We start from the raw sequence: 22,698 nt of genomic DNA on the forward strand, positions 1-22,698 counted from the left end.
TAATTGCCCATACTCATACCTACCCCAACCTAATAACTGCCCATACTCATACCTACCCCAACCTAATAACTGCCCATACTCATACCTACCCCAACCTAATAACTAACTGCCCATACTCATACCTACCCCAACCTGATAACTGTCCATACTCATACCTACCCCAGCCAAATAACTGCCCATACTCATACCTACCCCCACCTAATAACTGCCCATACTCATACCTACCCCAACCTAATAACTTCCCATACTCATACCTATCCTAACCTAATAACTACCCATACTGATACCTACCATAACCTAATAACTGTCCATACTGATACCTACCATAACCTAACTGCCCATACTCATACCTATCCTAACCTAATAACTACCCATACTTATACCTTCCCCCCACCTAATAACTGTCCATACTGATACCTACCCGATACTAATAACTGCCCATATTGATACCTACCCCAACCTAATAACTACCCATACTGATACCTACCCTAACCTAGTAACTGCCTATACTCATACCTACCCCAAGCCCATGCTAATAACTGCCCATACCTACCATAACCTAATAACTGCCCATACTCATACCTATCCTAACCTAATAACTACCCATACTGATACCTACCCCCCACCTAATAACTGTTCATACTGATACCTACCCGATACTAATAACTGCCCATACTGATACCTACCCCAACCTAATAACTACCCATACTGATACCTACCCTAACCTAGTAACTGCCCATACTCATACCTACCCCAAGCCAATGCTAATAACTGCCCGTACTGGTACCAAACTAACCCTATGCTTTCGGCAGAGGAGCGGTTAGTGGCGGAACATTCTCAATCTGACCCCGACCCCTGCTAGGGGCAACCGAGTGAGCTGGGGGTGAAGGGCAGTGCTATGTATGGGCAAACAAAATCATTAAACCTGCCCCAGTGGTACCCATCTCCATGCAGTAAGTAGGGAGGATTGGAAGTGGAGATTGGGTGCCACCCAGTTATATCTGTCATATGGAAACTGTGCCAGTGTCTATATATAGATGTAATAATCAGTATTTCTTTGTCACTTCTTCTTTGCTTAAGGCAGTTTTCCTTCAGGGAATGATCCAGTGAGGATTTACTTGTCTTGGTTACATCTACCTACCAACACTCACACCCACACTTACAGTTCCCAGTACCAGTTCTACCCCAGTACCTTCCAGTACCGGTTCTACCTCCCAGTACCAGTTCTACCCCAGTACCTCCCAGTACCGGTTCTACCTCCCAGTACTAGTTCTACCCCAGTACCTCCCAGTACCAGTTCTATCTCGCAATACCAGTTCTACCCCAATACCTCCCAGTACCAGTTCTACCCCAGTACCTCCAAGTACCAGTTCTACCTCCCAGTATCAGTTCTACCCCAGTACCTTCCAGTACCAGTTCTACCTCCCAGTGTTAGTTCTACCTCAGTACCTCCCATTACCAGTTCTGACTCAGTACCTCCCAGTACCAGTTCTACCTCCTACCAGTTTTACTCTAGTACCTTTCAGTACCAGTTCTACCTCCCAGTACAAGTTCTACCTCAGTACCTCCCAGTACCAGTCTTACCTCCTAGTACCAATTCTACCCCAGTACCTCCTAGTACCAGTTCAACCTCAGTACCCCCGAGTAACGGTTCTACCTCAGTACCTCCCAGTGCCAGTTCTACATCAATACCTCCCAGTACCAGTTCTACCTCCTAGTACCAGTTCTACCCCAGTACCTTCTCGTACCAGTTCTACCTTAGTACCTCCTAGTACCAGTTCCACCTCCGTACCTCCCAGTAACGGTTCTACCTCAGTACCTCCAAGTGCCAGTTCTACCTCAGTACCTCCCAGTACCTGTTCTGACTCAGTACATACCAGTTCTACCAGTGCCAGTTCTACCTCAGTACCTCCCAGTAGCAGTTCTAACTCCCAGTACCGGTTACACCTCAGTACCTCCCAGGACCTGTTATACCTCAGTACCTCCCAGTACCAGTTCCACCTCAGTACCTCTCAGTACTAGTTCCACCTCAGTACCTCCCAGTACCAGTTCTACCTCCCATTACCAGTTCTAGCTCATTACCTCCCAGTACCAGTTCTATCTCCCAGCACCAGTTCCACCTCAGTACCTGCCTAGTACCGGATATACGTCAGTACCTCCCAGTATCAGTTCCACCTCAGTACCTCCCAATACCACTTCTACCTCCCAGTGCCAGTTCTAGCTCATTACCTCCTAGTACCAGTTCTACCTCCCAGCACCAGTTCCACCTCAGTACCTCCCATTACCAGTTCCACCTCAGTACCTCCCAATACCACTTCTACCTCCCAGTACCAGTTCTAGCTCATTACCTCCTAGTACCAGTTTTACCTCCCAGTTCCACCTCAGTACCTCCCAGTACCGGTTATATCTTAGTACCTCATAGTATCAGTTTCACCTCAGTACCTCCCAGCACTAGTTCTAGCTCATTACTCCTCCCAGTACCAGTTCTACCTCCTAGTACCAGTTCTACCCTAGTACCTTCTAGTACAAGTTCTACCTCAGTACATCCCAGTACCAGTTCCACCTTTGCCAGTGGTACTAATTGCTCCTCCTAGTACTTGTGTATAGAGTAGCAGTGTATTGGGCACATAGTGACCCCTGCAGGACTGGCACCTTTGCTCCTGCATGAAATAGTACAAGGAAGTGGCCACCATGAATATGTACAAGTACATCTGGCAGCTTCATGTGGACACTGGTTCATGGGTCAAGCCATGTCTCATTACAAACACGGCACAGAATAATGAATGGTTAAAGGTGCTAAATAGAATATAAAGAATTGGCAGCACTCCCAGGCCTTGTATAAAACCACCTTTATTCTTTCATATAGCAGCAGCAACGTTTCGGACCTGCAATGGTCCTTTTTCAAGCTGACAATGCTTCAATGCTTTGTCAGCTTGAAAAAGGACCATTGCAGGTCCGAAACGTTGCTGCTGCTATATGAAAGAATAAAGGCAGTTTTATACAAGGCCTGGGAGTGCTGCCAATTCTTTATATTCTACTTTGTAAAACATGTGTAGGTGAACACATGGAGTGGCGTGCACCCATTTGAAAAAGATAAGGACAAGTGAGGAGCTGGGCTAACAAAGAAAGTGTATAGTTAAAGGTGCTGCCAAAGTAGCACCAACATGTAGCGTGTGTGTGGCACAATGTGCTGGGCATATGGCAGCTGCGGGCACAGAATGCAGCTGATAGCAACTCATCCTTTTTCTCAAAGGGAAGGAGTTTCTTTCTTTTCCTTTAGGAACATTCTGCTTGTTTAACATTCAGCAAGTAATTATCCCTAATTATCCCTGTCCCTAAAAAACTTGTTTGGCTCCTCTTCTGTATTAGCCTCAAAATATCCTGCCCCTTAACACTTTCCTCCCCTGCTACTGGGGCTTTAATCTCTTTTACCAACCACAAACTCTCTTTCCCCTTAACCCTTCCATCCCCTGCTACTGGGGCTTTTATCTCTTCTACCAATCACAAACTCTCTTCCCCCTTAACCCGTCCCTCCCCTGCTACTGGGGCTTTTATCTATTCTACCTATCACAAACTCTCTTCCCCCTTAACCCTTCCCTCCCCTGCTACTGGGGCTTTTATCTCTTCTACCAATCACAAACTCTCTTCCCCCTTAACCCTTCCCTCCCCTGCTACTGGGCTTTTATCTCTTCTACCAATCACAAACTCTCTTCCCCCTTAAGCCGTCCCTCCCCTGCTACTGGGGCTTTTATCTATTCTACCTATCACAAACTCTCTTCCCCCTTAACCCTTCCCTCCCCTGCTACTGGGGCTTTTATCTCTTCTACCATCCATAAACTCTCTTCCCTCTTAACCCTTCCCTCCCCTGCCACTGGGACTTTTATCTCTTCTACCAATCACAAACTCTCTTCCCTCTTAACCCTTCCCTCCCCTGCTACTGGGGCTTTAATCTCTTATACCAACCACAAATTATCTTTCTTATTAACCCTTCATTCCCCCTGGAATTGGGGCTTTAGTCTCGTCTACCAGCCACAAACTCTCTTCCTCGTTAACCCTTAACCATTCTGTATCCTGCTACTGGGGCTTTCATCTCCGAAACCAGCCACAACTTATCTTCCACATTAACTCTTTCTTCCCCTGTTCTATTCTAAGCACATATCACTATGGCTCACTACAGCCCTATTGCCTTTTATTTGGTCCATCAGTGGCAATGGGTAATGTATGTAGAGGCCACCTATTACCATTGAGCCATGGGTCATTGATTGAGGCACAAGGTGGCATAGGTGGTGCACATTGTGCGATTGGGTTAGTGCCAACACAAGTTATATATTGCCCCTTTTCTGTAGGAAAGATATTCCCATTGATAATAAAAACCCTAAAATGCTGCATGTGCAGCTGCTGTTGGAATGGGAGCCAATTATGGGCAGTGTGAAACACTAACGAGCAATCAGGCTGAGACAAAATGCCCAATTAGGTCATTGATAGAGAGGCAGCTGTGAAAAATCCCCCTCCAGGACTTTCCTCTGGAACTAGAGGCCAATATTGCACTTGCCAGCAGGAGGCACTACAGATAGTCTGACCACCGCATGGTTACGGAGATATAACCCTACTAAACCTCAGCATTCCTAGGCCTTGGTAGCCAGTATTCCAGCAATGCTAGGCTCCTGCCTGTCTTGTGATGGGAATATAACCCAACAGGAAGGCTATGAGAGCTGAGCAGGACAATACTTGGGGACAATACTTGCAGAAAAGGAAAGTGGCCCTGACCCTAGGGATTATGGGTAGTCATATGAACACCTGGGCAATAAACGTCCTTTCTACATATACTGCACTTACACAGTCTGCAGCCTTACACTTGCCCTCTGAACTACAACTCCCTGTGTCCCCAACAGAGGCCCTTGTAAGTAACATACTGGTTCTGGCTTTACCAAAGCCAAATACATCACTTTAATTTATTCAATTCCCATGTTGCTGTTTATGGAGACCAGTAAATCCTCCGCCTAATTGAATCTTAATTAATAAAGAAATGGATCTGCAAAACTCCTTGGACCAATTAGGAAAAGCACAGTGTTGTCTGGATGGAAATAGGATCGTGCGATGCAGCAAGCTCTGAGCACAGTATGTCCAGTTGAGTGCAATTGCCCCACCACATACATGGGATAATGTCAGAGTAACCACAGTGGTTTCCTTTGTTTAGCTGTTCCTCATTGTCCATGTGTACACACTGAAGATGTCACTCACTGGTACCTTATATTCTAAGATATTGCACTGGAAATATTGCTTATAGTTTATAATCATGTGATTCTACAACTAAGTCTGTCTGCTTTCCACCAGTCATGATATTCTACACCTGGGCCTATCTGCTTTCCTCCAGTCATGTGATTCTACACCCGGGCCTATCGTCTTTCCTTCAGTCATGTGATTCCACACCTGGAAATGCTATTAAGGGGCAGTTGTCAGTTTCTGTAATTTGTCTCTATAAATTAAGCCGTGGAAATAAAAAATCATGCACATGGACGTCCGCCAGCCCCATAGAGAGCTGATTTGTTGCAGCAGCCACCTTTTCTCTGCACACTTCCCTTTCCCAGGGAACAGCTGGTGCCGAGATGACATATTCTATTGATTGTGGGGGTGCTGAGCTACCTCTAGGCCTCTTGTATCTGTGCTGCAGGGAATGGTCTTGTGTGTGTGGGGGGATATCACAACAATGTCCCATTCACTCCCACACTGTCCCATAAAGTCATTTTCCTCCAGTCCCAAGTTCTTCCTATACATACCAATAGTTCTGCTGTATATCTGTATTTATACCTAGGGATGGAGCTGCCATTTTGTTTCCCTTAGTGGCCTGAGACTTCACAAACCTGGGATGGAAAGGGGATCAGAGGACCCAGCACTTCATAAGTTACAATGTAAACTATCTGGGCTATCATGTTTCTGTAAAGTCTCCCAGTTCTGGCAGCCTGTCATACAGAGCAGCCCCCACCCCAGAATCCCAGTTACTTAACCTTGGAAGTGGATAAGCATATTCGGCTAGGGTGAGTGGGCTAAAATAATTTGTGCTCTTGACTTGCCCCTTATAGGCAGAAGTGAGAGCAGAGACCAGGGAGCTTAGCTTGGGTTCTGGATATAGGGTGCCGAACGTGACACAAGCGCCCATGTTTCCTCATATCCATTTTCTTTTCTCCACCAGCCATTCCTGGAGTAAGAACCAGAGTGGTTTGTCATGGAAGAGACAGGGGATTATTATGTTACACCACAGGCAGCCTCAAGGTCACTTGAAAGACTTCTCTGGGGAAGTCTCATCTTGGAGGAAAAGGATTAGATTTCCAGCAAAAAGCACTATAGCCAGTGAAACTAATTGATGTAAATTGATGCAGGATGTTGATCTGTCATTCGCCTCTCTTTGCTTTTTCTCTCTCTTGGCTTTCTTCTCTTCAGCCTTGTCAATTCAGTTCAGCAGGAGCTTGAAAAGCCCAACAAATGGGTTTGGGGCTCTTTATCTGAACACAGGCCTTGAAGACTCAAATTATTCCTGTGTCCTCCACTGGGTGAAAAGTGCTGATACTGAGCATAGGCAATGAGCCCGTTATAACCTTCCTCAATAGACATTGGATCCAACGTGTTCCTAATGGTTTGGGGGGAGAATATTTTTGAACTGCATTGACTTTCAGTCATTGGCCCTCTATCTCTAACCTTCAGCTACCTTTACTGTAATACCTACACAATGTGGGCACCTACATCTTATCCCTACATGCTGCGTCCCTTGTTACTCATTTGCCAAGAGAAATTTGAGAACACTCAGTGACCTTCAGATTAACTGTTAATCTGTTGGCCAGTAATAAACTGCAACACACAAACAGGTCACTGTTGCCCTTCAACAAGGCTTTCTTTAAGGTTCAGGTTTTAACCTTTTCTACCAAACTGCCAAGGCTCAATTTCTGTTATTTCTTGTCACATTGCCACTTCTCAGCAGCATTAAGCTGGCCATAGATGCAATGATCCGAGAAAGTATTGGGGTGGGCAGCTTGGGAAAGTATTGGGGTAAATCTGGTTGCTAAAGGTCAACTACAACTGTAGAACTTAGTTAAGTACAGATATGGCTATGCCTTTAAACTGATCCCAAGCAAAGTGTGCCATTTTAAAGAAACCAGTATTTTAATAGTTTCTTTTTTAAATAGTTTTTAATAGTTTAATAGTTTTTAATGTGGATATTGAGAAGTATATTAATAAATCATAAGCATGTCTTGGTAATATGTGCCAGAAATTGTTACTGTGATCAAATCTAGGTACCGTGTTTAAAGGGCACCTTGCAATGTAATAAAGCTAATCACTAATTGCGCAAAGCTAACGTCAACCCCCACCCTCACTGCATTGGGTAACTTTGAGTGGACATTTCTAGCAATGACCCAAAGGCTTAGAGGGAATAGGAAGGAAGGTTCATGTTTCTATTCTACAAATGGGGAGGAGAGGAGAAATATAGAAGAGAGAGGATGGGGAGAGTAAAGCCAAAAGTTGGGGGAGAATAGAAAGGGAAATGAGAGGGGATGAGAGACAGAAGCAGAGAATGGAAAGGGGGATTAGGGAGCAAAGAGACAAACGAGGTGGAGAAATATAGAAGAGGAGTGAAGAGGGAGGTTGGGCCAGAGTAAGGCCAAACAGTTGGGGGAGAAAAGGAAAGGAGAAGGGATGAGAGACAGAAGAAGAGAAGGGAAAGGGGTTTAGGGAGTAGAGAGACAAATGGGGAGAGGAGAAATATAGAAGGGGAGTGAAGAAGGAGGATGGGAGAGAGTAAGGCCAAACAGTTGGGGGGAGAAAATGAAAGGAGAGGGGATGAGAGACAGAAAAACAGAAGGGAAAGGGGGTTAGGGAGTAGAGAGACAAATTGGAAGGAGAAATATAGACGGGGAGAGAAGAGGGAGGATGGGGGAGAGTAAGGCCAAACAGTTGGGGGAGAAAAGGAATGGAGAGGGGATGAGAGACAGAAAAACAGAAGGGAAAGGGGGTTAGGGAGTAGAGAGACAAATGGGAAGGAAAAATATAGAAGGGGAGAGAAGAAGGAGGATGGGGAGAGTAAGGCCAAACTGTTGGGGGAGAAAAGGAAAGGAGAGGGGATGAGATACAAAAAAAGAGAAGGGAAAGGGGGTTAGGGAGAAGAGAGACAAATGGGAGGGAGAAATAATGCAGGGGAGAGAAGAAGGAAGATGGGGGAGAGTAAGGCCAAACAGTTGGGGGAGAAAAGGAAAGAAGAGGGGATAAGAAACAGAAGGAGAGAAGGGAAAGGGAATTAGGGAGTAGAGAGACAAATGGAGAGGAGAAATAAAGAAGGGGAGAGAAGAAAGAGGGAGGATGGGGGAGGGTAAGGCCAAACAGTACATCGTACACACACACACACATATATATATATGTAGTACAATAAAATGTAATACAAGTGGGGGGGGGCTAAATCTGCCCGGGTGATGCCTGTGCCAATGAGCTGGGCTAATGCTCAGAGATACCATCTCCTTATTAATCGGTGCTGGGCAGTTAAAGGGCCGCCGTCATGAAAAGAAGAAGAAGTAATTACATGTTCTGATCGGGGCTGACAAGGAGCGCAGTTCCCCAAATGAAAGGAAGGGGACCGGCCCTGTGACACATTAATTAAAATTTTCTCTGGGCTGTGGAGCGGAACTGGGATTGGAGAGGTTTTTCAGGGAAAGGGAATTTCTGAGATTAGCTCTACTCTGTTTCGGGCTGCCCCATTCCTACTCGAGTGGGCAGAAGCAAAGTGCATTTTGAAGGGGTATTTTATTCTAATTGCCTAAATAGCAGAATCTCTTCTACTGATTCATACAACCCACCAGCTGCCTGGTGTCAATTGAGTGCAGCACAGGGGAGATTTAGGTGATTTTGGTAATTTCTGAGAGACTCATCAATGTGCTGTTCCCCACCCCATTTCTTCCATTCACATTTCCAATACTTAATCCTTCCACTCTCACCCACCCACTCACTAACTCTCCCACCCACTCACTAACTCATTCACTCCCACTCACTAACTCAATTAAAAAGCATCTGGAGAGCTTGAGGTTATTGGTACACTGGTAGGTATAGTAAGGGCACAGGGCCCTTGGTTGATATAGTTTAATAGGAGTTGCCAAAAAGAACTGTCATTAGAATGAAATGAAATGTAATGTGTCTCACAGAATCAGTTCCACTAACATCCAGCCTGGCGCTCATTTCCTTAAACCCATTCAAATCCCCTCGCTCTCCGCCCCCAGCTGAACAACATGAGCAGCAGGTAACTAGTTATTAGGGGAAGCACATCAGGAGCTGGAGGAGAATTCATTGGAATCAATGTTTATGTTACTGGAGGTGTAATGCTGATCTAATGCACCGGCGAGACACAGCAAAGGGCATGTGGGAACAGGGGCACAGGGCTCAGTCAATTGTGCCCTCCTGCCAGCGAGGCACCAGTTAAAGCAGGGTGTGAATGAAGGTATAGTACATTACATGCCATAGGCCCAAGCCAGTGAAAGGGGGGTCCCAGCAAGAAGGGTAATTAGAGTGACATTTGGGGTTGAATGCCTGTTTAGGGCCCTGGAACTATAGAAGAGGGCCTATGTTACAATAGTTCTATATCTGTAACCTTGTTTTCAGGGTTGGGCATCCCAATTTATGACTGCTGGGGGGGGGAATCCAAAAAAGTCTACCTTTCTATCTCATTAATGAATGCTGAATGTTCAATCAGACATTCTGAAGACTTAAAGTTAAAGCATGTGACATGCAATGACAATCAATCAATCAAGGGTGTCTGTAAAAATTAGGGGTGACTGACCGATACTCTGCACATGTGGTGCTGGAGAGCCGTAGGTTGGAAGAGTGGATAGCATGTATAGTAGGGCAATATGGTGGTTAGGGCAAATTGGAGACAGCGGGGTAAGCTAGATACAGTAGAGCAAGTACAGCCAGTAGAACAAGATGAAGACAGTATGTTGAGATGAAGATAGTAGGGTAAGAGCGAGACAGTAGAACAATATGGAGACAATGAGGCAAGATGGAGACAGTGGGATAATATGGAGACAGTGGGATAATATGGAGCTAGTTGGGCAAGAAGGAGACAGTAGGACAAGATGGAGAGAGTAGGACAAGTTGGAGAAAGTAGGACAACATGGAGACAGTAGGACAATATGGAGACATTAGGGCAAGATGGCGACAGTAGGCCAAAATGGTGACAATAGAACAAGATGGAGACTGTAGGACAAGATGGAGACAGAAGGGCAAGATGGAGACATTAGGACAAAATGGAGACAGTAGGCCACAATGGTGACACTAGAACAAGATAGTAACAGAAGAGCAAGAAATGGCAAGATGGCGGTAGTAGGAGAAGATGGAAACAGCAGGGCCACAGTTGGGCATGATTGTAACAGTAGGACAGCAGGTCAAGGTAGGAATTGTAGCACAAGATGGTAAGATAAGTAGGAAGAATCCCAGGTAATGTGAGATGAGGAATAACTGTGGCACATTCTCGTATCTCTGTACCTGCAGCAGATCGGCTGATTCTTTCTAATCTTGGTACCCTGGGCAGTGGTACAGTTGGGTGATATGGCACTAACTGTAATCTCTTCATTAACTGCTTTACATTAGCACTTAGGCCCATTACAGCTCTGGCTCCTGCTACTTTCCATTGATCTCCTTATGTTCATGTGTGGGAAGAGGGGAAGTGCCACCCCAGTGGGAAGCTGCATATAAACCCCCATCATTTCCAGCAACACTTAGAATTCAGTATTAGGGTCCCCATAATGGGAGAGTAATTTATTTGTCCCCAACATTGTTGTTATTATCAATATTCAACAACAGTGTTACCCCCACAATGTTCTTATTACCGAGCTAGATATGCCAAGAGACTCAGTGTTACAGCAGAAACTAAATGACACTGACACTGGGCAGCTAAGGGCACGTTTCAAGGGGAACTGAGCTTCATTCACCCTAAGACTTGTACCAGTCACTCAGTTGTGCCCAGCAGAACCAAAAATAACCTTCTGATATTGTCCCCAAGGTCTGAGCGTGGCAGCTTTGCTCTTGTGTCCAGGACTTGGCATTTTCCTTGGCTGCGAGTTGGCACAGCATTAACCTGCTGCTATCAAATATTTATATTGTGTCCTTTCATCAGCGGAAATTTGCCCTTGTTCAGCAGCCTGGCAGATATCATTCAGTGGCACCACCAGTGCCAACATGGAACCAATGCTCAGGTCCAGAAACCGATATACCAGATCCAAACTTTTGTGCATTATAACTATCAATGCCCATTAGTCTGTAACATCCCAATAACCAATGGGCATATAATCCAGTAACATACACTAACAGCCCGACACCCCAATAGCATAAACCAGCCCTACACCCCTATAATATACCCAAACAGCTCTATGACCTATATCATACACCAACAGCTCTATACCCCTATAACATACACCAACCGCCTTACACCCCAATAACATACCCCAACAGCTCTACACCTGTATAACATACACCAACAGCCCTACACCCCATTAGCACAAACCAGCGGCCCTAAAACCCTATAACATACCCAAACAGTTCTCCCCTATAACAACAGGGGGGAATCATATAGAATGGAGTCCCAAGTTAGAGGCAATAGCAGATTCAGACATAATTGAGGTATAATGAGAGTGCAAGGTTGGTTCACTCTCCCCTCTGCAATGGGAAAGTGAGTCTTGTCCTGAGCATTAGCCACATCAGCCAATTGGAAGCCAGCGAGGGAATTGCTTGTTGACCTTGAGAGAGACTAACGAGGCAGTTAATCATTTTTGTCTCCAATGATGTCAGTGGCCAGTTGGGCAGAAATACCTCCAGTGTCCAGTGCTGAGTCACTGCTTATCTCTTACTTAAAGGGGAACTATGTAACTATGTAACTAACATTATACATTAAAAACAATCCAACAACTGTGACTATTTAAAGGGGAAGGAAAGCCTAAATAGTGAGTCATTAATTAATTCTCTGGTGATCTTCATGGCTCCCTCGTCCATCCCTAATGAATACAGCACTGCTAAACACAGCCGCACCCCCTTAATGCCCTAAACCTTTAACATCCTAAAGGCAAATTACTGATTGGTTGGGATACAGTGTGCATGGCTTTGTGGGATCCGCCAAGTCTGCAGCATGCAGCCAAATGGAATGATCTTTAGCTGTGCATGGTGTAGTGATAAATGGACAGAGGGGCAATGGAAACAAATCATTGTTCCAGCATTTGTATCTAGGCAGTCACTTCTGGCCCCACCCCAGGCACAATTAGCTCTGGGCAAAAGCACAAATATATTTTCCACCCATCAGCCTGTGACCTGAGAGCCATGTCTGGCCCATCAGCACAGAGATTCTGGAAGGTACTGAAGTCACTCAATTTCTGCCTGTTACTTGTCCTTTAATATTTATGGGATACAGTGATTACCTTACAGGGAAATCGATCACCGCCATTTCCTGACACAGCATGGATTCTCTCTCCCTGATTTTATATTCGCTTATTTATCCCATCAGCCCCTGCCCCACTGGAGCATACTGGCCAAAAGGAATGCACCCAAACCATGAGATTGTCCCAGACCTATCCAGAGACTCCATCCAATCATATCTGTCACCTTCAGCCAGACCCATCCCCTTATATCATATGCCAAAGCCCCCAGCCCAGGCAGACTCAGAACCCAGAATAGAACCCAAATATTCCTCCCCCTATACACACAGGGGAAAATACAGGCCCCATGTCTGTGCTCGGGCAGAATGGATACCAAATACCCTCCAAACACAAGGGGAACATCCAGATCCCATACAAATAGTGCCCGGCGTAGAATGGAACCCAAATATCCCCCAAACACAAGAGGAACATACAGAACCCATGCAAATAGTGCTAGGGCAGAATGTGACCCTAATACCCTCCAAAAACAAGGAGAATATCCAGATCCCATGCAAATAGTGCCTGGGGCAGAATGGAACCCAAATACCCCCAAACACAAGGGGAAAATCGAGATCCCATGCAAATAGTGCCTGGGGAGGAATGGAACCCAAATACCCCCAAACACAAGGGGAACATCTAGACTTCATGCAGATAGTGTCTTGGCAGAATGGAACCCAAATACCCCCCAGACACAAGGGGAACATCGAGATCCCATGCAAATAGTGCTTGTGGCAGAATGAAACCCAAAAACCCACCAAACATAAGGGGAACATCCAGATCCCATGCAAATAGTGCCTGGGGCAGTATGGAACCCAAATACCCCCCAAACACAAGGCAAAACATAAAAATACCATAGTGCCGGGGGGCAAAATGGGACCCAGGTACCCCGCTTCCTGAGCCCCCTGTTTGCTCGTAGGAATATATAAGATTGTAGTATGTGGCAGATATAGCTGTATTTGCTGAATTCATTGGCTGTTCCTGCCCCACACCGGGAACCTATTGGATGGGCACAATCGTATCATCCCTTGCCCATTACTGCACATTTACTGTAACTTTCTCCTCCCTGGCTCACTGGCTGTGTAAAGTGACAGTTAAAGCTGATGGCACTGGCAATAATCTAAGGAAGGGCAATTGCAAGGATTCTTCGCCCAATGCTAAATATTAATGCTGAGAGGGTTAGGGGTGTCGGTCATGTGATACTAATTTGCAGAGGTTTTTACACAGAGGCTCATGTGCCGAGCGCTTGAGAGATCTGTTTCCATAGAAACTGCAGTAACACAGTCAGTTTGCTCCCAAGGAGATACGAGTCCTTCATTAAAAATCAGAGCCACAATACAGGCTGCTGTACACCATCTGCTTATGGCACACTCCCCCCGCAATCCCACCCTTATATCATCTCATATCCTGCCAGTGGTACTGCTGGGGGTCTGTCCTGGTTTAGGGGCCTGCACTTGGGGATGGGGGAGGGGAATCCTGAAATTCTGAAATTATTTATAAAGAGAATAAAGATCAACAGAGAAGGGGCTTCGGGGGAGGAGTTCCTCATGTTACCTTAATTATCTGCCTGAAAAAGGAAATCAGATCCAGTGTCTGGTTATCCCAGCAATTCTGCAAAGTCCATTTAATTTCTCTTCTCTGCTGTCATCCCAAAATACCCTAATAACCCCCTAATATTGTATTTTCATCTCTCCTCCCCAATAACCCCATAATCTATTCCCTCTCCCCAATAACTCCCGTTGGGGCCATATACCAAGTGGACATTCTATCCAATCACAGCTCTGAGTGCTCCTGACCAATAAGCATGGCTGCCCTCAGTTAGTATGTATTAGGGACCTGTGCATCTAGAACCTGACTATCTCCAGTTACTTAATGTGCAGTTCTAAATATTATTTTTAGTGCTTTCAAAACAATAACCCCCCATTTCCCACGATTAGGGCCGTGTGATGTCGCAGAGACCCCAAATGTTTCTCTGATCTGGATTCTTGGATGTTCATAGTGCTGCCTCCTGTTCTGATGGGAAAGAGAGCAGCCAAGGAGCAAGAAGTACAAAGAATCATAGCTCTGTACCTGGGGAAGTACTGGGGATTCCTCTACTCAGGAGCAGACTCCTGTGTTACAATGGGAAAGAGAGCAGCCCAGGAGCAAGAAGTACAGAGAATCAGAACTCTGTGCCCAGGAGCAAGACATATATAATTTCACCAAAGCAAAATTCTGTAGAAGAATCCTAGAGTTTTGGGGGGCTGCCGACAGTCCATTTATGTCAGTAGTGAATATACAGTACTGCAGTGATATTATAGGAGGGACACAGAAACAACACAACCCCCAGTCACCCTAGTCACACCCCAATCTGTAACTGGGACTCAAGTCTCATACTATGACTTATTCTGTGGGTCTGATTGGCAGAAATGTGTGTCCCACTGGGACCTGGTTCTCAGGGGTGATCCTGCCTAATTTGCCGCCTGAGGCGGCCTTAGTTTTTGCGCTCTCTGCACTAGAAGAGACAAATTTCCAGGTTGAAAACCGGAAATTCGGCTCTTAGTTACCAGGAGCGGCAACCAGGGAGCGCTTCCGCCTGAGGCAAGTGCCTCAACTCGCCTCATTGGTGGAGCGCCCCTGCTGGTTCTGGAAGCACCAACAAGTCAAGGTAATTTTCCTGCCTTATATGGAACAACCACATAGCTGTCTTTTTATTACTAATAATTGATCCTCTCCCACAGACCCCCTCCTTAGAAACAAGCAAAACACCCCAAACCTGTTTCCCAGCCTGTGCCCCCATACAGGAGCAGGCGCTCAGTAGTACGGGGGTGGGTACATGGTGGCTAGGGTGGGAACCAGGGGTAGCCAGAGTAGGCGCCCGCCTAGGGCGCAATCATGGGGGGCGCACTTTTAAGGGGAATTTAGGGGGAATGTGATGGGTGTTTTGCTCCTGCTTGCACAGGTACAAATAAGGGGCAATATGATGGATTTTTTTGGCTGCCGCTGGCATAGGTACAAATTGGGGGTGACAATGTGATGGATATTTTGTTTTATACTGGCACAGGTACAGATTGGGGGCAATCTGAGGGATTGACTGCTATTGGCACAGGTATAAATGGGGGCAATATGAATTGTAAATTGGGGGGCATGATTGAAGCCCTTGCCTAGGGTGCCAAAAACCTTGGCCCGGGCCCTGATGGTGGCAGATCATATAAGGGCACTGGGGTGTGACACTTCTATTCACAGGTGATAATTACCTGTAACACAATCACTGCCAGATAGGAGGGGGGCTCATTCCAATGGGTTCAGCTTATTATCCCACTGGATTTCCTCTCACTATAACTACAACTCCTGTGCCCCTTGTTCCACAGACAGATAAGTGACTTCTAGGAAAGCACAGCCACCAATCCCCACTGGGCCCTTGCACCTCATGACATGCTCTGACTCCATGACGGGCACTGTCAACAGACATGCTCCCCTGCCCCAGGGTCTAGATGCAACTCCCAGCACCCCTACAATGTAACAACATATGAAGCCTGCAGGTAACCCATTGCTAGTGAAAGTGAATTTAAGAAGGGGTGCATGTGAACTGGGTGCTGCTGGTGTCTGCTCATAGGGAGAGACAATACTGCTACATTGCACTTCTAGGAAAAGGAGGAAGATCCCTGAAGGATAATCTGGGATTCACGGATTTGCCCCCTTGCATAGAAATTATCTGCTCCTTCCATATAAATAAAGGGCAAATTGTTCATCTTTTCCCTTAGGGCAGAGTCATAGAAATGTACGGGCAAGTTGTGCATTGTTGTGTACCTTTTGTGCTTTTTGTCAAGGGCAAATAATGCTGGACCTACACCCCCCCCCCTCCAATTGTCTCTAGCCAGGCAGGTCTTCACCTCCCAGCGCAGGTGGTTGAGGCTCAGCGTTACCTCAGAGAAGGTTGATTTGGGCTCAGGTCAGACCCAAGCACTGGGCACATGAAGCTGATGGCTTTGAGCATTAGCCACATTTAATGCCCCAATTATTCCCACAAATTAATCATATATTAATCCCTAATCTTCCTCTTCTTAAAGTGATAGTGTCCTCCTCTTCCAGGGCATGGGGTCGAACTACCATATAGCAATCACAGTAGCCATCTACCTCATGCTTTTCACTGGGGGGGGGGTAATAATTGCCTTTTATTCAATAACATATATCGTATATCAGCTCATTATTATTGTATCAACATTCTCAACCTGTTACAAGACCCACTTTGCCCTATGCAGGATTTCTGCACCCAGGCATCCCAAGGTAATGCCAAGCCCACCCACCCCAGCAACACATGAATGGGGAGCATGGGGAGTCTTAAGGACCCCTCTCATTTCCAGAACTCCCTGCACCCCCCAGACTTTGAGTCCATTGGATATGGGGTTAGTGCTGTGTTTGTGCAGGAAATCAGTGAATTAGTCAGTCATTACCCAATCTCCACATTTGCAGTAATTGCACCCATTTCCTGTACAGGGTGAAAGGTGCCTGCTCTCTGACCCAAGATGCCTATAAATCACAAGCCTGGTTTCCCTATAGTGAATTCTACTCCCCAGCACCAGGGGGGTCCAAGCCTATCTGCCAGGGCCACAGTACGGGGGAATGGCACAAGCCTGTATTTGCCGTAATACAGTGAGAAAGACTTAGAACCCTAATTTCAGAGTAAAGGAGGGTACCAAAATAAAGGACTATAGATCCGGGAGGGGGGGCACAAAGGGAACCCTAACCTGATGCCATAGCCATGGGTAAGGGTGGAGTGACATCTGCTGGAAGGTGATAAAGGGCCTGTTTGCACTCTGTAAAGTGCATAGAACCCTAATGCCAGAGCAAGGAGGGAATGGGTAGTGGGAAGAAACACAACAAGAGATCATAGTTTTGCCACAATAAAGGTTTCCAGGTAGTGGGGAGAGCAAGGGGACCCTGGCAGTGCCACATAACTGGGGAGTGGGTGGAAGAATAAAGGGGAGATGAGGGCACAAGACTCACCCTTGCATATCTGGAGGAATAGGGATCCTCAAAGAGAGCCCATATCCGACGCTGCCACCTCCTCCAGAAGCCCCCAGGTTTGCCATCTGGGGAATCGCTGAGTGCCAAGCGCTTGGTCATCTCCAGCTCTTCCTCTCCATCCCCAGAGTCCCCGGTGCCATCTCCGACCCCGTCGTCCCCGTTACAGTCCACAGGGCCACCCCCAAAACTGTCCAGTGCTTCCTCTGCATCTCGGTGCTGCCGGTAGGTCATCCAGCAACAGGGCTCCACGTCGGTCTCATCGATGCCCCAGAATGCCAGCTCCTCCTCGTACAAAGGGCCGCACACGTCGGCGGGGCAGTGCAGCTTGCCGGTCCGGTAGTAGTTGAGGATGTGGGCGAAGACCCCCGGGTGTCGGTCAAAGAAAAACTCGTCGACCCGCGGGTCATAGTCAAAGTGGCTGTGGGCATCGGGCTCTGCCAGCCAGGCCAATCTGGTGCCCGGCAAGGTGCGCAGGGTGCTGCGGTAGGTCTGGTGCCTCGTTCCACCCACGTTGATCACGATGCGATCTGTCTCGTCCCCTTGGCCCATGTCGCCCGTTAGGCATCACTCATGCGTGCGCGGATCGCTCATCCTAGCCCTGCGATTTACTGCAACAGCCGCGCAGCGACAGCAGCAACAGATTCCCAGCGGAGTAGCCAATACAGGAGCCGAGCGCAGCGATCCCGCCTACTACCCCCCACTGGGGCAGATCCTTGCTCATTTGTTTAATAGCATGGAAGGGACGAATGGTGGGACAGCTTTCCCCCACCCAGTGCTGCACATCAGTGGGAGCGCCCCCTCCCTGTGGCCCCTGAGATACTGACCCACTCCAGAGAGGCAGCCTGACATGCAGTGCCAAGGGAAGGGCTTATTGCTCAGTGCCTGCCAGATAGGCAACTATATGGGAATACTACTGCTTAGTGCCAAGCCAGGGACACCCATCCAAGGATTGTGCCCCAGTCTGCTGGATAAATGGGGGTGTAACTGCTTCTAGTGCGGTCCCCAATTGTAATGTCTAGGCAACCAGTACTGTACTGATTGTTCTGCTGCTCTGCTCCTGTAGGGAGGGACAGGGGCACCAACGGTCCGTAGTGTGGAAATGAGGTGCTGAAGGGACAGCTCAAGGGGAATCCGGATTAGCGCAGATTGAAGGCGGTAGAAGAGGTTGTGAATCCGGATTATGCCACAGGGACTGCCGATGGGACTATTCCTTCGAGGGGGGGAGGCAGTTAATTCACATTAAACGTGGAGGGACGGGATGCTGATCCGGAATACACCACAGGGGGAGTTCAGGGGACAATTTATGTGAATCCGAATTGCAGATCAGAGAGGCTGATGAATGGTTAATTAAGGTGCCAGTCTGTGTGTGGGGGGGGATCCAGTTTGTGGTGCTTTTTAAGGGATAATACTCAAACCAGTTTGTACCGAAGGGAGTCCAGTTTATGGCGCAATCCGTGGTACTGAAATGACAGCTCAAGAGCTCCTTAATCAGACCCAGATTCCTAGAAAGGATACTGGAGGTACCGATGGCTCGGAGGTGAAATGAACCCTAGGACGAGTGTTGGACACAAAGCTGGCACTCACTGCAGGCAATGACCACATGGATCCAACAGGCTGGTGCTGAAGGGATGTAGGTTACCGGCTGGAACAGACTCAATGCAGGTTACCCAGCTGTCACAGAATAGTCCACTACTAGGTGACAGGAAAGAGTCAAATGCAGATCATTTGGTGGGAGGGCGACCCCGGACCCCTCAGTGCCTGCTCAGTTATCCTCAGTCTATCCTGTACTTGAGGAGTTGCCTTCCCTGCCAGGCAGGTGTCCCCTCTCCCTGTGTATGTGGGGCTGCCTGGGACTCTGGCTTGAATGGCTTCAGCATGCGCTCAGAGGCCCGAGTCTGGCGTTTAGGGATGCGCGCGGTCCTAGCGCTGGATGATTAGCACCTGCACTGCCCAGTCTGCCCTAACTGGGGGGGGGGGGTGCTCTCCCAAAAAGGATTCGCCCAGCGAGGGACTTTACAGGCAAATACAAGAGCAATAAGTCTGCACTACATTCTCCTGCTGAGCGATCCCACCTGCAACTCTTATTCTGTTATTCTGGTTATTATATATGTTACCCCATCCCTTCTATTACATTGATTACTTACCCTCATGTGTCCTGCTAAACATGTTAACCAGAAACCCTTATTTATATACCCTCCAAATCATTAATGTTAGCCCCCCCCTTCTCACCTGTAATTAGGTCATGTCTCATCCTCTCCTACTGTCTCCACCTTGTTCCACTCTCTCCATCTTCTCCTACTGCCTCCATCCTCTCCTACTGTCTCCATCCTCTCCTACTGTCTCCATCCTGCCCCACTGTCTCTATCTCCCCCTACTCTCTCCATCTTCTCCTACTCTCTCCATCCTGCCCCACTATCTCCATCTTCCCCTACACTCTCCATCTTCTCCTACTGTCTCCATCCTGCCCCACTGTTTCCATCTTGTTCCACTGTCTCCATCTTCTCCTATTGTCTCCATATTCCCAACTCTCTCCATCTTTTCCTACTGTCTCCAGCCTGTCTTATTGTCTCCATCTTGCCTACCAACTTGCTCTGCAGTCACCATTTTGTCTTACTGGCTCCACCTTGTCCTAATGTCTTCACATTGCCCTGCTTTTCCATCTTGTCCTATGTCTCCATCTTGCCCTACAGTCTCCATCTTGTCCTACTGTCTCCATATTGCCCTACTGTCTACATCTCATCCTTCTGTCTCCATCTTGCCCAACTGTCCCATCCTACTCTACTGCATCCATCTTGTCCTACTGTCTCCATCTCGCCCTATGGTCTCCATCTTGTCCTACTGTCTCCACCTTGTCCTGTTCTCTCCATCTTGTCCTATTGTTTCCATTTTGCCATACTGTCTCCATCTCATCCTTCTGTCTCCATCTCATCCTTCTGTCTCCATCTTGCCCAACTGTCTACATCTTGCCATACGTTCTCCATCTTGTCCTACAGTCTCCATGTCTCTTTTCTGTCTTCATCTTGCCCTACTGTCTCCATCTTAGTTACTACTTTGCACAGTCACTCTTACTGAGATCCCAACACAAAAGTTTGGTTGCACAGAGGTAGGTAGATCATGGGACAGTTACACAATGTTTGTGCTGTATCATGGTTGGAATTGGTTTTAAATGAGGATGAATGATGGTTGGTTTTTACATGGGGTGTTCCCATAGTAACTGCACTGTGTCTTTTCTTAGGCACAAGGATCCTGATGTTTGTGTTTAGCAATGCCCATTAGAGGGGGCACTTGCTGGACACAGGGAGAGTATGTGAGCCACAAACTAACAATGCAAGGCTGCTACACATGAATCTCCTGCTCCACCTGATGGGAGCATAGACATGTCTGTATGGCAACTCTGGGTCCCAGTTTCATGGCTCCATCTAGTGTTTCTTTTTAGAACTGCAGCCTTGCAGCCCAATGGAGATAAATATTAGGGCTCATTTACTTTGAGCAGCTCTACACACGATAATGCATTTTTTGAGTGCAAATCAGTAAATATTGTTTACCTATAATGCAGTGTTTTCCTCACAAATCTATGTTTAGGTATCAGCTAAATGTTTCCCAATATAATTCAGTGCTCCAATATGGTTACAGATTAGCACCCTTCTTCTTGAAACACACCTAATTTAGGATCTAAGATTGGGGGGTGCTATCCCTTTATGCTAATAAGTGCAGCATCAATAATGGCATTAGCACTGGATTCACCCAATGGGGCTACACCATTTAGCTGTTGCCATATTGTTTTCCCAACATGATCCCCATGTCCTCTTTAGAACACAACCTTTTGACCAAATATAGAGAATGGCAGCAGAGGGCAACATCCTGTTGTACCCAGATGGCAGTGCCTTTCTAAACACTCCATAGTCAATGGGAGTCCACCTCTGGGCATGAATCCCACATCTCAAAGCAGTACACTCTAAGTATAGCTGCATCCCTCTATACATACAATGGCCCAGTGTATTAAACTTCTGAGTAAATAACCCTAAGGCTGACTCAAACCCTAAGGCTGACCCTGACCCAAACCCTAAGGCTGACCCTGAATCAAACCATAAAGCTGATCCAAGCCGAAACCCTAAATCTGACCCAAACCCTAAAGCTGACCCAAACTCTGACCCAAATCCCAAACCTGTTTATTGGTGCCTTCATTGGTTCAGGTTCCTCTTGTTCATTGACTTCTTCTGGACCTCTGTGGCACAGACTCTTAATTGGACTGATACTGCTTTTGTGAACTGGGGGGGGTGTCTCATACAGATTTCTATCATCTGCCCCAGTTTTTTTTTTATTATATTTTCTAGTGACGTTTTCAATAAAAAAAACGTACCCCAATCCTAATGCCGACCCCCAGTGTGAAATGAGAGCACATAAAAATACAAATCTAAATTTGTTCCCCCAACTACGAGAATTGCCCTTTGGGAGGCAACAAAACTTTAGGGGATAATGAGGGCCCGCCCTGGAGGCAGATTAGGGGGGATTTGGGGTGAGTGCTTATTTGTGCCCTGGGTAGGAACTATAGCAGGATGACTGTTACCCCAATGTTTCTATATATCTGTAATCTTGTTATGAGCTACAGGGGCCCAGCCTGAAGGCTAGTTAGGGGGAGATTTGGGTTGAGTGCTTATCTGTGCCCTAGGTACCCCTGGAATTATAGCAGGGTGATTGTTACCCCACTTTTTCTATGTATCTGTAACCTTGTTAGGAGCTAAATGGGCCTAGCCTGAAGGCCAGTTAGGGGGAAATTTGGGGTGAGTACTTATTTATGCCCTGGGTACCCCTGGAACTATAGCAGGGTGAATGTTACCCCAATGTTTCTATATATCGGTAACCTTGTTATGAGCTAAAGGGGCCCAGTCTGAAAGCCAGTTAGGGGGAGATTTGGGGTGAGTGCTTATCTGTGCCTTGGGTACCCCTTGAACTATAGCAGGGGGACTGTTACCCCAATTCAGGGGGGAAATTTGGGGTGAGTGCTTATTTATGCCCTGGTTACCCCTGGAACTCTAGCAGGGTGACTGTTACCCCAATGTTTCTATATATCTGTAACAGTGTTATGAGCTATGGGGGCCCAGCCTGAAGGCCAGTTAGGGTGAAATTTGGGGTGAGTGCTTATCTGACCTACATTGCAACTGGTTCTATAAATGTAGGGTTTGTGTGACTCCCTGTACTAAACCCCCTGAGTATGAGAGAGGCAGAGGAGGGCAGATGATTGTGTAAAATTGAGGAAGGT

At 47.0% G+C, this 22,698-nt stretch overlaps 1 protein-coding gene across 5 annotated transcripts in view; it reads right to left on the minus strand.

The window, feature by feature from the left end:
- Nucleotides 1-19,355, minus strand: part of LOC108715325 (potassium voltage-gated channel subfamily C member 1) — a 36,318-nt gene extending 16,963 nt beyond the window's left edge. The window contains exon 1 of one of the 5 annotated variants that reach the window (XR_005960828.1): nt 17,418-19,351. Coding sequence is in view for 4 of the 5 variants with exons in the window: in XM_018260384.2 (XP_018115873.1) it covers nt 17,418-17,987 (570 nt within the window). In the remaining variant the exon portion in view is untranslated. Of the gene's footprint in view, nt 1-17,417 lie in introns of all 5 variants that reach the window. The other 4 variants (XM_018260384.2, XM_018260386.2, XM_018260385.2 and 1 more) reach the window with 4 other exon arrangements.
- Between the last annotated feature and the right edge of the window lie 3,343 nt (nt 19,356-22,698).

This window comes from Xenopus laevis, chromosome 4S, assembly GCF_017654675.1.
Source record: "Xenopus laevis strain J_2021 chromosome 4S, Xenopus_laevis_v10.1, whole genome shotgun sequence".
Taxonomy (NCBI): domain Eukaryota; kingdom Metazoa; phylum Chordata; class Amphibia; order Anura; family Pipidae; genus Xenopus; species Xenopus laevis.